Here is a 14,016-nt window from a genome sequence, read left to right as displayed (position 1 = left end):
GTTTAGTAGACAGGTAAATGGCTTTAGTTTAGTAGACAGGTAAATGGCTTTAGTTTAGTAGACAGGTAAATGGCTTTAGTTTAGTAGACAGGTAAATGGCTTTAGTTTAGTAGACAGGTAAATGACTTTAGTTTAGTAGACAGGTAAAATGGGCATGTTAATGGTCTTCATGGGGATTTGTTTTTATTTATTGTCAAATGGCCAATGCTGCCTAATTCCATGTGGATATGGGTCCAGTCTAACTATTCCCGGTAACGATGCTTCATGGGTGTCAGTTGTTGATGTATTCAGAGGGTCCTCCCTGGTTCAAGCCCAGGTTGGGGCAAGGGGAGGGACGGAAGCAAAATTGTTACAGCTACACTGTGATAAAGGGATTATGCTGGGGCTATGCAAAGCCATGCAGAGGTACTCATGTCACAGAACTGACGTACTGCTTGTGTCCTTAATGTGATGTCATTCGCTGCCGGATGAGTGGCTGTGCTGGCGGCAGCGATGCGCATGTAGGACTATGCATGCAGTCTGCTGCTCGAACGCATCACAGCGAACTGCATCTGACAGCTTGCCAGGTTGGAGAACAAAAAAAAGACCAAACACAGAAGAGAGGAAACCAGACCCGCTGGATTTCCACAAGCCCAGAGTCACCTGCATCCACCCGATAGAGGAGAAGGGAAAGGAAGGAGAGATCTTTCGTTGTGGCCGTCCCCCCTCAAAGCTTGCATGTATGAAAGGATAATGTTTTTGTTTTAATACCCGGGATGATTGTGTAGCAGGGGTAGATATTGAAATACGCAAGCAGAAACACACCGCTTCGTTCTATTTTTCACCGCGACTGAGGCCATGAATTCGGCAGAGCAGACGGTCACTTGGCTGATCACACTTGGGGTGCTGGAATCGCCGAAAAAGAACATTTCGGATCCCGAGGCATTTCTCCAGACCTCCCTCAAAGATGGGGTTGTCTTGTGCAGACTGCTGGAGAGACTGAGCCCGGGCTCCACTGGCAAAGTAAGAGCAGAACTGCCGTTTGTCTTCCCCTCCTCGGCGCGTCTATGCCGCCGTGAACGTGACATGACGCGGTTCGTCACCTCGCTTTTCTTTGCCAACTGGTCCATGAAGAGATTATTTTGTAGGTCACGAGAACGTGGGTTATTGTCCCTAAAAACAGTACCAAATGGTGGCACATATGTCAGTATTCTTACGTGTGTGATAGGTTATAGGACATACATACAGACAGACAGAGCAAACCGTTCGCTGTGGCCGATGCTCGTCACGATCTATTCTGTGCGCAAATGATCAGTACCCTTTGTAGATTCTTAGGACAAACGTTTTTCTTTTGACAAACGGACTATTATTTTTCACGAGCTCTATGGTTTGGGAGTGGTGTAGCCTATGGATTTTTTAGGGGGGTGGACAGACACCAGAAAAGCACACAGACAGGCTACAGATGCGTTGTGAGATTGGAATCCAAAGCGTATTACGCGGCATTACGTTAATGTACATGATCTAAAGGCCTCTAGCCTATGGCCTAGTCATTAGTTATATGTATGTTTGACAGTGACACATATGACCCGGATCAACAGCTGGAGATGAGGGTAGACAGAAACCACAAGAGCGGCCTCCATTGAAAGCAAAAGCGCACAGACAGGGACCCTCTCCACACTTAAAGCAACAGTGCGGTATTTGTAATGTATGTCTGTCAACACCAAAACCTCCACTCAGTACAGCCTTGTGTAGCTTTTTAGAAGGATTGGACAGGTTGGGCGTTCCCTTGGCAACCAAATGGCTCTCTGACAACAAACAGACTAGCCTAGTGCTGTCTGGACAGTGGCCACATCTGGGAGAGAGAGACACCTATATCACCTTAAAGGAGAACTTCACCTATAGCCTAATCTAACAGGGTTCAGCCCAACCATTGATTCTGCTCTTATGGTCCGATAGATAGATTATTGGTTATTATCTGCCCCTGATGGCCACCTGATGATGAGATATTGGTCACAGGTACAAAAGGAGGGTAAAGAGTGATGTGCAGTCTTCTGTTTTTAAAATATCAAATAGTGAGAGTGAAAGTAGCACCTAAACCTTACCCTACCTCTTACCCTAAACCCTACCCTACCTCTTACACTAAACCTTACCCTACCTCTTACCCTACCTCTTACCCTAAACCTTACCCTACCTCTTACCCTAAACCTTACCCTACCTCTTACCCTAAACCTTACCCTACCTCTTACACTAAACCTTACCCTACCTCTTACCCTAAACCTTACCCTACCTCTTACCCTAAACCTTATCCTACCTCTTACCCTAAACCTTACCCTACCTCTTACCCTACCTCTTACCCTAAACCTTACCCTACCTCCTACCCTACCTCTTACACTAAACCTTACCCTACCTCTTACCCTACCTCTTACCCTACCTCTTACCCTAAACCTTACCCTACCTCTTACCCTAAACCTTACCCTACCTCTTACCCTACCTCTTACCCTATACCTTACCCTAAACCTTACCCTACCTCTTACCCTACCTCTTACCCTAAACCTTACCCTACCTCTTACCCTACCTCTTACCATAAACCTTACCCTACCTCTTACCCTAAACCTTACCCTAACTCTTACCCTACCTCTTACCCTAAACCTTACCCTACCCTCTACTCTACCTCTTACCCTAAACCCTACCCTACCTCTTACCCTAAACCTTATCCTACCTCTTACCCTAAACCTTACCCTACCTCTTACCCTACCTCTTACCCTAAACCCTACCCTACCTCTTACACTAAACCTTACCCTAACTCTTACCCTACCTCTTACCCTAAACCTTACCCTACCTCTTACACTAACCCTTACCCTACCTCTTATACTAAACCTTACCCTAACTCTTACCCTACCTCTTACCCTTACACGAAACCTTACCCTACCTCTTACCCTAAACCTTACCCTACCTCTTACCCTACCTCTTACCATAAACCTTACCCTACCTCTTACCCTACCTCTTACCCTAAACCTTACCCTAACTCTTACCCTAAACCTTACCCTACCTCTTACCCTACCTCTTACCCTAAACCTTACCCTATCTCTTACCCTACCTCTTACCCTAAACCTTACCCTACCTCTTACCCTAAACCTTATCCTACCTCCTACCCTACCTCTTAGCCTAAACCTTGTCCTACCTCCTACCCTACCTCTTACCCTAAACCTTACCCTACCTCTTACCCTACCTCTTACACTAAACCTTACCCTACCTCTTACCCTAAACCTTACCCTACCTCTTACCCTACCTCTTACCCTAAACCTTACCCTACCTCTTACCCTACCTCTTACCCTAAACCTTACCCTACCTCTTACCCTAAACCTTACCCTACCTCTTACCCTAAACCTTACCCTACCTCTTACCATAAACCTTACCCTACCTCTTACCCTAAACCTTACCCTAACTCTTACCCTACCTCTTACCCTAAACCTTACCCTACCCTCTACCCTACCTCTTACCCTAAACCTTATCCTACCTCTTACCCTACCTCTTACCCTAAACCTTATCCTACCTCTTAGCCTAAACCTTACCCTACCTCTTACACTAAACCTTACCCTACCTCTTACACTAAACCTTACCCTACCTCTTACCCTACCTCTTACCCTACCTCTTACCATAAACCTTACCCTACCTCTTACCCTAAACCTTACCCTAACTCTTACCCTACCTCTTACCCTAAACCTTACCCTACCTCTTACCCTAAACCCTACCCTACCTCTTACCCTAAACCTTATCCTACCTCTTACCCTACCTCTTACCCTAAACCTTATCCTACCTCTTACCCTACCTCTTACCCTAAACCTTACCCTACCTCTTACACTAAACCTTACCCTACCTCTTACCCTAAACCTTACCCTACCTCTTACACTAAACCTTACCCTACCTCTTACACTAAACCTTACCCTACCTCTTACCCTACCTCTTACCCTAAACCTTACCCTACCTCTTACCCTAAACCTTACCCTACCTCTTACCCTAAACCTTCCCCTACCTCTTACCCTAAACCTTACCCTACCTCTTACCATAAACCTTACCCTACCTCTTACCCTAAACCTTACCCTAACTCTTACCCTACCTCTTACCCTAAACCTTACCCTACCTCCTACCCTTCCTCTTACCCTAAACCCTACCCTACCTCTTACCCTAAACCTTATCCTACCTCTTACCCTACCTCTTACCCTAAACCTTATCCTACCTCTTACCCTACCTCTTACCCTAAACCTTACCCTACCTCTTACCCTACCCCTTACCATAAACCTTACCCTACCTCTTACCCTACCTCTTACACTAAACCGGGTTCATATCCAAATCCCAATCCTCCCCTCCCCATACACTGATACCTCACACTCTTTCCCTTTGTTGATCCCACCCCTCTCTTTATTCATGTCTTGTTTAGTCTGATGTTTTGTTTTGACTCCTGTTTTGTTGTTTTTCTTTTTAATTTCTATAATTGTAAAGCAACTTTGGGTCCTTGAAAAGAGCTATATAAGTCCCATGTGTTATTATTATTATTATTATTATTAAGTCCACCCTCTAGGACAAAATGTACTTACTATATTCTATTATTTTCTATTCTGTTCTGTTTGGTTATATTCTATTCTATTCTGTTTGGTTATATTCTATTCTGTTCTGTTTGGTTATATTCTATTCTATTCTGTTTGGTTATATTCTATTCTGTTCCGTTGGTTATATTCTATTCTATTCTGTTTGGTTATATTCTATTCTGTTCCGTTGGTTATATTCTATTCAATTCTGTTTGGTTATATTCTATTCAATTCTGTTTGGTTATATTCTATTCTGTTTGGTTATATTCTATTCTATTCTGTTTGGTTATATTCTATTCTGTTCTGTTTGGTTATATTCTATTCAATTCTGTTTGGTTATATTCTATTCTGTTCTGTTTGGTTATATTATATTCTATTCTGTTTGGTTATATTCTATTCTGTTCTGTTTGGTTATATTCTATTCTATTCTGTTTGGTTATATTCTATTCTGTTTGGTTATATTCTATTCTGTTCTGTTTGGTTATATTCTATTCTATTCTGTTTGGTTATATTCTATTCTGTTTGGTTATATTCTATTCTGTTCTGTTTGGTTATATTATATTCAATTCTGTTTAGTTCTATTCTATTCTGTTCTGTTTGGTTATATTATATTCTATTCTGTTTGGTTATATTCTATTCTGTTCTGTTTGGTTATATTCTATTCAATTCTGTTTGGTTATATTCTATTCTGTTCTGTTTGGTTATATTCTATTCTATTCTGTTTGGTTATATTCTATTCTGTTTGGTTATATTCTATTCTGTTCTGTTTGGTTATATTCTATTCTGTTCTGTTTGGTTATATTCTATTCTATTCTGTTTGGTTATATTCTATTCTGTTTGGTTATATTCTATTCTATTCTGTTTGGTTATATTCTATTCTGTTCCGTTTGGTTATATTCTATTCTGTTCTGTTTGGTTATATTCTATTCTGTTCTGTTTGGTTATATTCTATTCAATTCTGTTTGGTTATATTCTATTCTATTCTGTTTGGTTATATTATATTCTGTTCTGTTTGGTTATATTCTATTCTGTTCTGTTTGGTTATATTCTATTCTATTCTGTTTGGTTATATTCTATTCTATTCTGTTTGGTCATATTCTATTCTGTTCTGTTTGGTTATATTCAATTCTGTTTGGTTATATTCTATTCTGTTCTGTTTGGTTATATTCTATTCTGTTTGGTTATATTCTATTCTGTTCTGTTTGGTTATATTCTATTCTGTTCTGTTTGGTTATATTCTATTATATTCTGTTTGGTTATATTCTATTCTATTCTGTTTGGTTATATTCTATTCTGTTTGGTTATATTCTATTCTATTCTGTTTGGTCATATTCTATTCTATTCTGTTTGGTCATATTCTATTCTATTCTGTTTGGTTATATTCTATTCTATTCTGTTTGGTTATATTCTATTCTGTTCTGTTTGGTTATATTCTATTCTATTCTGTTTGGTCATATTCTATTCTATTCTGTTTGGTTATATTCTATTCTATTCTGTTTGGTTATATTCTATTCTGTTCTGTTTGGTTATATTCTATTCTGTTTGGTTATATTCTATTCAATTCTGTTTGGTTATATTCTATTCTGTTCTGTTTGGTTATATTCTATTCTGTTTGGTTATATTCTATTCTGTTCCGTTGGTTATATTCTATTCTGTTCTGTTTGGTTATATTCTATTCTGTTCTGTTTGGTTATATTCTATTCTATTCTGTTTAGTTCTATTCTATTCTATTCTGTTTGGTTATATTCTATTCTGTTTGGTTATATTCTATTCTGTTCTGTTTGGTTATATTCTATTCTATTCTGTTTGGTTATATTCTATTCTGTTCTGTTTGGTTATATTCTATTCTATTCTGTTTGGTTATATTCTATTCTATTCCGTTTGGTTATATTCTATTCTATTCTGTTTGGTCATATTCTATTCTGTTCTGTTTGGTTATATTCTATTCTATTCTGTTTGGTCATATTCTATTCTGTTCTGTTATATTCTATTCTGTTCTGTTTGGTTATATTCTATTCTGTTCTATTTGGTTATATTCTATTCTGTTCTATTTGGTTATATTCTATTCTGTTTTATTTGGTTATATTCTATTCTATTCTGTTTGGTTATATTCTATTCTGTTCTATTTGGTTATATTCTATTCTGTTTTATTTGGTTATATTCTATTCTATTCTGTTTGGTTATATTCTATTCTATTCTGTTTGGTTATATTCTATTCTGTTCTGTTATATTCTATTCTGTTCTGTTTGGTTATATTCTATTCTGTTTTATTTGGTTATATTCTATTCTATTCTGTTTGGTCATATTCTATTCTGTTCTGTTATATTCTATTCTGTTCTGTTTGGTTATATTCTATTCTGTTCTATTTGGTTATATTCTATTCTATTCTGTTTGGTTATATTCTATTCTATTCTGTTTGGTTATATTCTATTCTGTTTGGTTATATTCTATTCTATTCTGTTTGGTTATATTCTATTCTGTTCTGTTTGGTTATATTCTATTCTGTTTGGTTATATTCTATTCTATTCTGTTTGGTTATATTCTATTCTGTTCTGTTTGGTTATATTCTATTATATTCTGTTCTGTTATATTCTATTAATTTGTATACTATTATATTCTGTAACTGCATGGACTAGACTGTTACAGGCCTAGGTTATTACTCTGGTATTAGATCTATACTTCCAATCTTTCAGCAGTGCTATATTTTGTTTGGGATTATATCTCATGGCAGTTCATGTGGCCATATGGTTATAGACTGGGAGATAAAGTGTGACGTCAGATCTAATTCAATATTAAAAGGCTGTATTACATCCATTCACATTGGCAGTGTGGTTAGTTTCACCTATTTATTTCCCACCCGTTCTTTTATAGGCTGTTTTGTTGTTGGTGGGAGAGACATTTTATCCATCCCGCCTGTATGTTGACAGAGGAGTCGCCAGCGTCATCCTCTCTCATGCTGTGTGTTGTTGAAAGCTCACTGAGCTCCCATTCGCCAACGTCATTTCTCTCAATCCAATGCCTTCTTCCCTGCTAGAGGATTTCTATTTTGTAGCTGGCCTATTGTAGAAGCAAGCCAAGAAGAGGGAATATGGGCTTCTCATCCAAATCAAAAAGCGCATAAGACTCTAGAGCTTCAAATAGAAGAATAAAAAAACTTCTATCGAAATTCGTGTTTCTCATGTGCATCTCTGTTCTCCCAGATCTACCAAGAACCGAAGAACGACGGCGACCGTTTGAGCAACATAAAGGAGTTTCTCAAAGGCTGCACTTCGTTTCGCGTCGAGGTAAGTTCTCCGTAAAATAACCCCACTAACACTACATTAATACGAAAGATATGCGACAGAAATGACGTTAAATGTTATTTCATATCCAATGTGAGACAAAGACCATGTGGGGGGAGGCTGGACTGCGAGCCCAGAACAATCAGCCACCGCCGGGTGTGAAGCTGCCCTGTCTGTCGCCTGCACTGAAATGACCCATCCTCGATCTTAACAATGTAACAATCATTTAGCATTTCTCTGACGCCATCGTTTAAAACAGTAACAGTCAATGTAACATTCTTGTAAGTAGGCTTCAAGCACAGATAGTTTAGTTATGGAATACATTTTGATAATCGGGCTATCAGACTGATGCCTTGACATTATGTAAGTCGTCTTTCCTCCCTGTCCCAATATTGCGTGGCGTTGCTCTTTTGTCCCCCATTCTTGATTTTGAAACTCGAGCTAGGAATCCAGATACCCGCAAGCGAGAATTATGTTTGGTCAATGACTCCATCCCGAGGATTCTTCTAGTTGTTGTCAGAATGTGTGGTCTTCAAACTCACTATGTATTGTCCCATGTAGGAAGTCTTCAGTCTCCCTCATGAGTTGTGATTGGGATGTTTTGCTATTTGTTTCGTACGTCAGCACCCGATGCTGTCAGTGTCCACAATTATATCACAGACACTTTGACAATAATGATTAGGGTTGAACGATCTGATTCTAAATCTGTGGTTTGAGGACAATTCTTTTTTATTTAACTAGGCAAGTCAGTTAACCTGGTTAAGAACAAATTCTTAATTACAATGACGGCCTACCCCGGCCAAACCCTCCCCTAACCCGGACGACGCTGGGCCAATTATGCACTGCCCTATAGGACTCCTGATCACGGCCGGTTGTGATACAGCTCGGGACCGAACCAGGGTCTGTAGTGACGCCTCTAGCAATGAGATGCAGTGTCTTAGACTGCTGCTCCACTCAGGAGCTTAAAGCTTATCTAGAGTGAGCTGAGGACACACACACACACACACACACACACACACACACACACACACACACACACACACACACACACACACACACACACACACACACACACACACACACACACACACACACACACAGAGAGAGTTTGGTACTGTGTCAGTGCATAGAGGAGTCATTGAACCCCCCAGTCTGGACAAAACAGCTCAGTGTTCATCTTCACTATTGACTTTCCCCAGTAAGACTGCAGGAGGAGAGGGAAGAATGAGAGAGAGAGAGAGAGAGAGAGAGAGAGAGAGAGAGAGAGAGAGAGAGAGAGAGAGAGAGAGAGAGAGAGAGAGAGAGAGAGAGAGAGAGAGAGAGAGAGAGAGAGAGAGAGAGAGGGCACTGTGGAATAAAGGGGGGTAATATCATTTTGTTAATGGCTTACTTGTGCTTGGTGTTGAATGTCAATACAAAGCCTTCTCTCCACAGATAACAGTTTTGTAATGATCATCAGTGCAAACGAATGGCTATGGGATGGCTTGTATCTTGAATTTACCAGCACATCCATCCCTCGCCTAAAGACCAAGGCACTCCTTTTGGAATAGGTTTTATTGATTTAAAAAGTCATCATTTGAATTAGCTTATCACTGACGCATTATGACTGCATACATTGAGACAGAATAACACTGGAATAGAGATGCTAAGCGTTTCTCAATCCTGGTCCTGATACAGTTTGGTTTTTCCCCCAGGACTAACACACCTGATTCCAATAATCAAAGGCTTGATGATTTTCTTAATTGAATCAGGTGTCTGAGAGCTAGGGCTAAAAGTCAATGTGCAACCTTTTGGGTCCCCGGGACCAGGTTTGAGAAACACTGGTCTAGTACGTAAACAAGCACGTTTGAGGTTGGACTGATTCCAATCTGGACTGCTTGTCTCACTCCTCTGAGCCCTGGGATGTTTCTGTGATGAGCCTCCCAGGTGTGCACTTGTCCCCTCCTTCAGACAGGGAAGCACTCAGACAAGTAGAAATGGAACTCCTCACAGCAGCCCTCATACTGTAACCATGTTTCCCTATAAGCTGCTTAAGCGAGGAGAGGAGATGAGAGGGGAGGGGAGGGGTGGAGAGGAGGAGATGAGAGGGGAGGAGAGTAGGAGATGAGGGGAGGAGGAGAGGGCAGGAGAGGAGGGGAGTAGGAGATGAGTGGAGAGGAGAGTGTTTGTGTAACATCGGAGAGCAGGATTATAACAGAGTATGTGTAAGACATGGCCAGACATTATGGACCTCCACATCCCAAATCACTGAAGGTTTACAGCACAGGTAGCTGCATGGGGCAGCAGATTGGGGCTTTGTGTGTGTGTGTGTGTGTGTGTGTGTGTGTGTGTGTGTGTGTGTGTGTGTGTGTGTGTGTGTGTGTGTGTGTGTGTGTGTGTGTGTGTGTGTGTGTGTGTGTGTGTGTGTGTGTGTGTGTTTGACGGAGAGTACACTTTGCAGGTGTATATATACACACACACACACGTGGGTTTGCCAGCTCAAGTCCTGAGTCTCCTGACCAGCTTCCGATGAGTGTGTTTGGCAGATGATTGTATATTACTTGGTGTGTGTGGGTACTGTGTTTGTACATGTGTGTGTGGGTACTGTGTTTGTACATGTGTGTGTGGGTACTGTGTTTGTACATGTGTGTGTAGGTACTGTGTTTGTACATGTGTGTGTGGGTACTGTGTTTGTACATGTGTGTGTGGGTACTGTGTTTGTACATGTGTGTGTGGGTACTGTGTTTGTACATGTGTGTGTGCGTGTTAATGTTGTTTCCTCGGGACAGCTCATTTTGAGGTCAGTCAGACTAGTTGGAACCATGTCACACACACTCTGTGCAGCTGTTAGCTGACCCCTGACCCGTTGACCTCAGGAAGTGACCCTAAGAGTTCCCACGCCCCCTTTAGTCATCGATACAGATAGAATACTGGATTTTGAACTGGAACGTTCTCTCTCCCTTGGAGTGGTCACTGATCTGATGTGATATTCTGGATAAGTGAATGCCTTGTAGTGGTTCCCTGCCTTCATCTACCATGCCAGGTCTGGGATTGCCTTCCGTAAGGCAGGAAGGAAGGGCCACGGAGAATCTAGTCCTTAAAACCTCTCTAGGACATATGGGACGGTAGCGTCCCACCTCGCCAACAGCCAGTGAAATAGCAGAGCGCCAAATTCAAAACAACAAAAATCTCATAATTCAAATTTCTCACACATACAAGTATTATACACCATTTTAAAGATAATCTTCTCGTTAATCCAACCACATTGTCCGATTTCAAAAAGGCTTTACGGCGAAAGCATAGCATTAGATTTTGTTAGGACAGCACCTAGACAAAACTTCTGGTGAATGAGCACATCAATTTACAGAAATACTCATCATAAACTTTGATAAAAGATACAAGTGTTATGCACAGAATTATAGACAAACTTCTCCTTAATGCAACCGCTGTGTCAGATTTCAAAAAAGCTTTACGGCGAAAGCAAACTTTGCAATAATCTGAGTACAGAGCTCAGACATCAAAACAAGCCATACAGATACCCGCCATTTTGGAGTCAACAGAAGTCAGAAATAACATTATAAATATTCACTTACCTTTGATGATATTCATCAGAATGCACTCCCAGGAATCTCAGTTCCACAATAAATGTTTGTTTTGTTCGATAAAGTTCATCTTTATGTCCAAATACCTCAATTTTGTTGGCGTGTTTAGTCCAGCACTCCAAATTCACTAAGCGCGTGAGTTTAGTCCAGACGAAAAGTAAAAATAGTTCCATTACAGTTCGTAGAAACATGTCAAACGATGTATAGAATCAATCTTTAGGACATTTTTATCATAAATCTGCAATAATATTCCAACCGGACAATTCCATTGTCTTTAGAATTGAAAGGAAAGGCAGCTCGCTCTCACGGCCGTGCGCATATTTGACCTCATGCCAATTTTCCAGACACATGACTGAATCAGCTCTTATTCTCTTCCCATTCACAGTAGAAGCCTGAAACAAGGTTCTAAAGACTGTTGACATCTAGTGGAAGCCTTAGAAAGTGCAATATGACCCCACAGACACTGTATACTGGAGAGGCAATCACTTGAAGAACTACAAACCCCAGATTTCCTACTTCCTGGTTGGATTTTTCTCAGGTTTTTGCGTGCCATATGAGTTCTGTTATACTCACAGACATCATTCAAACACTTTTAGAAACTTCAGAGTGTTTTCTATCCAAATCTACTAATAATATGCATATTCTAGCCTGAGTAGCAGGCATTTGACTTTGGGCATGTTTTTCATCCAAGCTACTCAATACTGCCCCCCTTTCCTAGAGAAGTTAAGCTTTCAGTTCTTATTAAACCCCAACGGTCAACATGCTGTTTCATGAACCGCTTTGGAGCATAGATCACATTGTGATGACACTTTTTATGTGATGTCACTTTCACTTTTTTCTGCATGTATTATTTGACCTCCTAAACCATTGAATGTGTGTATGAGATAGAGACAGAGGGAGGGAGGATGGGAGGGAGGGAGGGAGGGAGGGAGGATGGGAGGGAGGGAGATGGAGGGAGGCTGGGAGAGATGGAGGGAGGAAGGGAGATGGAGGGAGGCTGGGAGAGATGGAGGGAGGGAGGATGGGAGAGATGGATGGGTGGGAGGGAGGGAGATTGAGGGAGGCTGGGAGAGATGGAGGGAGGCTGGGAGAGATGGAGGGAGGATGGGAGAGAGGGAGGGAGATGGATGGGAGGGAGATGGAGGGAGGGAGATGGAGGGAGGCTGGGAGAGATGGAGGGAGGATGGGAGGGAGATGGATGGGAGAGATGGAGGGAGGCTGCGAGAGATGGAGATGGATGGGGGGGAGGAAGATGGAGGGAGGCTGGGAGAGATGGAGGGAGGATGGGAGGGAGATGGATGGGAGAGATGGAGGGAGGCTGCGAGAGATGGAGATGGATGGGGGGGAGGAAGATGGAGGGAGGCTGGGAGAGATGGAGCAAGATGGAGAGATGGAGCTGGAGGGAGGATGGGAGAGGGAGGGGGGTAGAAATGGAGGGAGTGAGGGTGGTAGAGATGGAGGATGTGAGAGATGGATGGAGGGAGGGAAAGGGAGAGCATGATGTACATTAACAGGGAGAATATAAAACTACAGTAATCACATTCACTCCACAGGCCCAGTAACTCCAATCGATCTACTCAACTCGTCAACTACCTCTTCTTGTGCTCGCCTGCCACTTTCCACAGTACACAGTACCATTGACAGTAGTTGACAGTTGTTTGTGAAGAGAGCTGTCTGTATGCTGCTGGGTTATTGTCCTAACTGCTGTGATAGTGATGGGCTTGGCAGGCAGTGTGACCCAGCTCCAGTATTTGGGGAAATGGCATGTCTCCACGTATTTTAGCTTTGGCTCTAACACCATGTCTCACACACACACACACACACACACACACACACACACACACACACACACACACACACACACACACACACACACACACACACACACACACACACACACACACACACACACACACACACACACACACACACACACACACACACACACACACACACACACACACACACACACACACACACACACACACACACATACACACTGACCTGTCTTTCTCTTGTCCCCCAGCCGTTTGAGCCCAGTGATCTGGTCCTAGGACTGAACTTCTCCAAGATACTCAGCAGTCTGGTGGCTCTGAACAAAGTGACTGCAGGTTAGTGTGTGTGTGTGTGTGTGTGTGTGTGTGTGTGTGTGTGTGTGTGTGTGTGTGTGTGTGTGTGTGTGTGTGTGTGTGTGTGTGTGTGTGTGTAACTGCTCTATTGGTTATCCCTAGACATTGGAGTGGGCAGTGACAGTGTGTGTGCCCGTCACTCTTCGGACCATCGGATCAAGTCGTTTGAGTCTCTGGCCTCCCAGTCATCATTGGGCCGATCCTCCAAGCTGCTTCAGAACCGCAGCCCGGTGAGACACACACCCACACACACACACACACACACACACACACACACACACACACACACACACACACACACCCACACCCACCCACACACACACACCCACACACCCACACCCACCCACACACCCACAACCACACACACCCACCCACCCACACCCACCCACACACACACACACACACACACACACACACCACACCCCAGCCTTAGTGTCCAACTTCTAAAAGGTATGTATCT

At 42.2% G+C, this 14,016-nt stretch overlaps 1 protein-coding gene across 3 annotated transcripts in view; it reads left to right on the top strand.

Annotated features, from left to right (window-relative positions):
• Positions 1-435: 435 nt before the first annotated feature.
• LOC106595682 (rho guanine nucleotide exchange factor 7) overlaps positions 436-14,016 on the top strand; it is a 72,725-nt gene continuing 59,144 nt past the window's right edge. The window contains exons 1-4 of one of the 3 annotated variants that reach the window (XM_045707580.1): positions 436-1,002; positions 7,766-7,849; positions 13,454-13,538; positions 13,659-13,786. In XM_045707580.1, the coding sequence (XP_045563536.1) occupies positions 838-1,002; positions 7,766-7,849; positions 13,454-13,538; positions 13,659-13,786 (462 nt within the window). In that variant the 5' untranslated portion in view covers positions 436-837. The remainder of the gene's footprint in view (positions 1,003-7,765; positions 7,850-13,453; positions 13,539-13,658; positions 13,787-14,016) is intronic. The other 2 variants (XM_045707576.1, XM_045707577.1) reach the window with 2 other exon arrangements.

This window comes from Salmo salar, chromosome ssa25, assembly GCF_905237065.1.
Source record: "Salmo salar chromosome ssa25, Ssal_v3.1, whole genome shotgun sequence".
NCBI lineage: Eukaryota > Metazoa > Chordata > Actinopteri > Salmoniformes > Salmonidae > Salmo > Salmo salar.
Note: the sequence above shows the minus strand (reverse complement) of the source record. Positions and strands in the feature narration are given on the sequence as shown.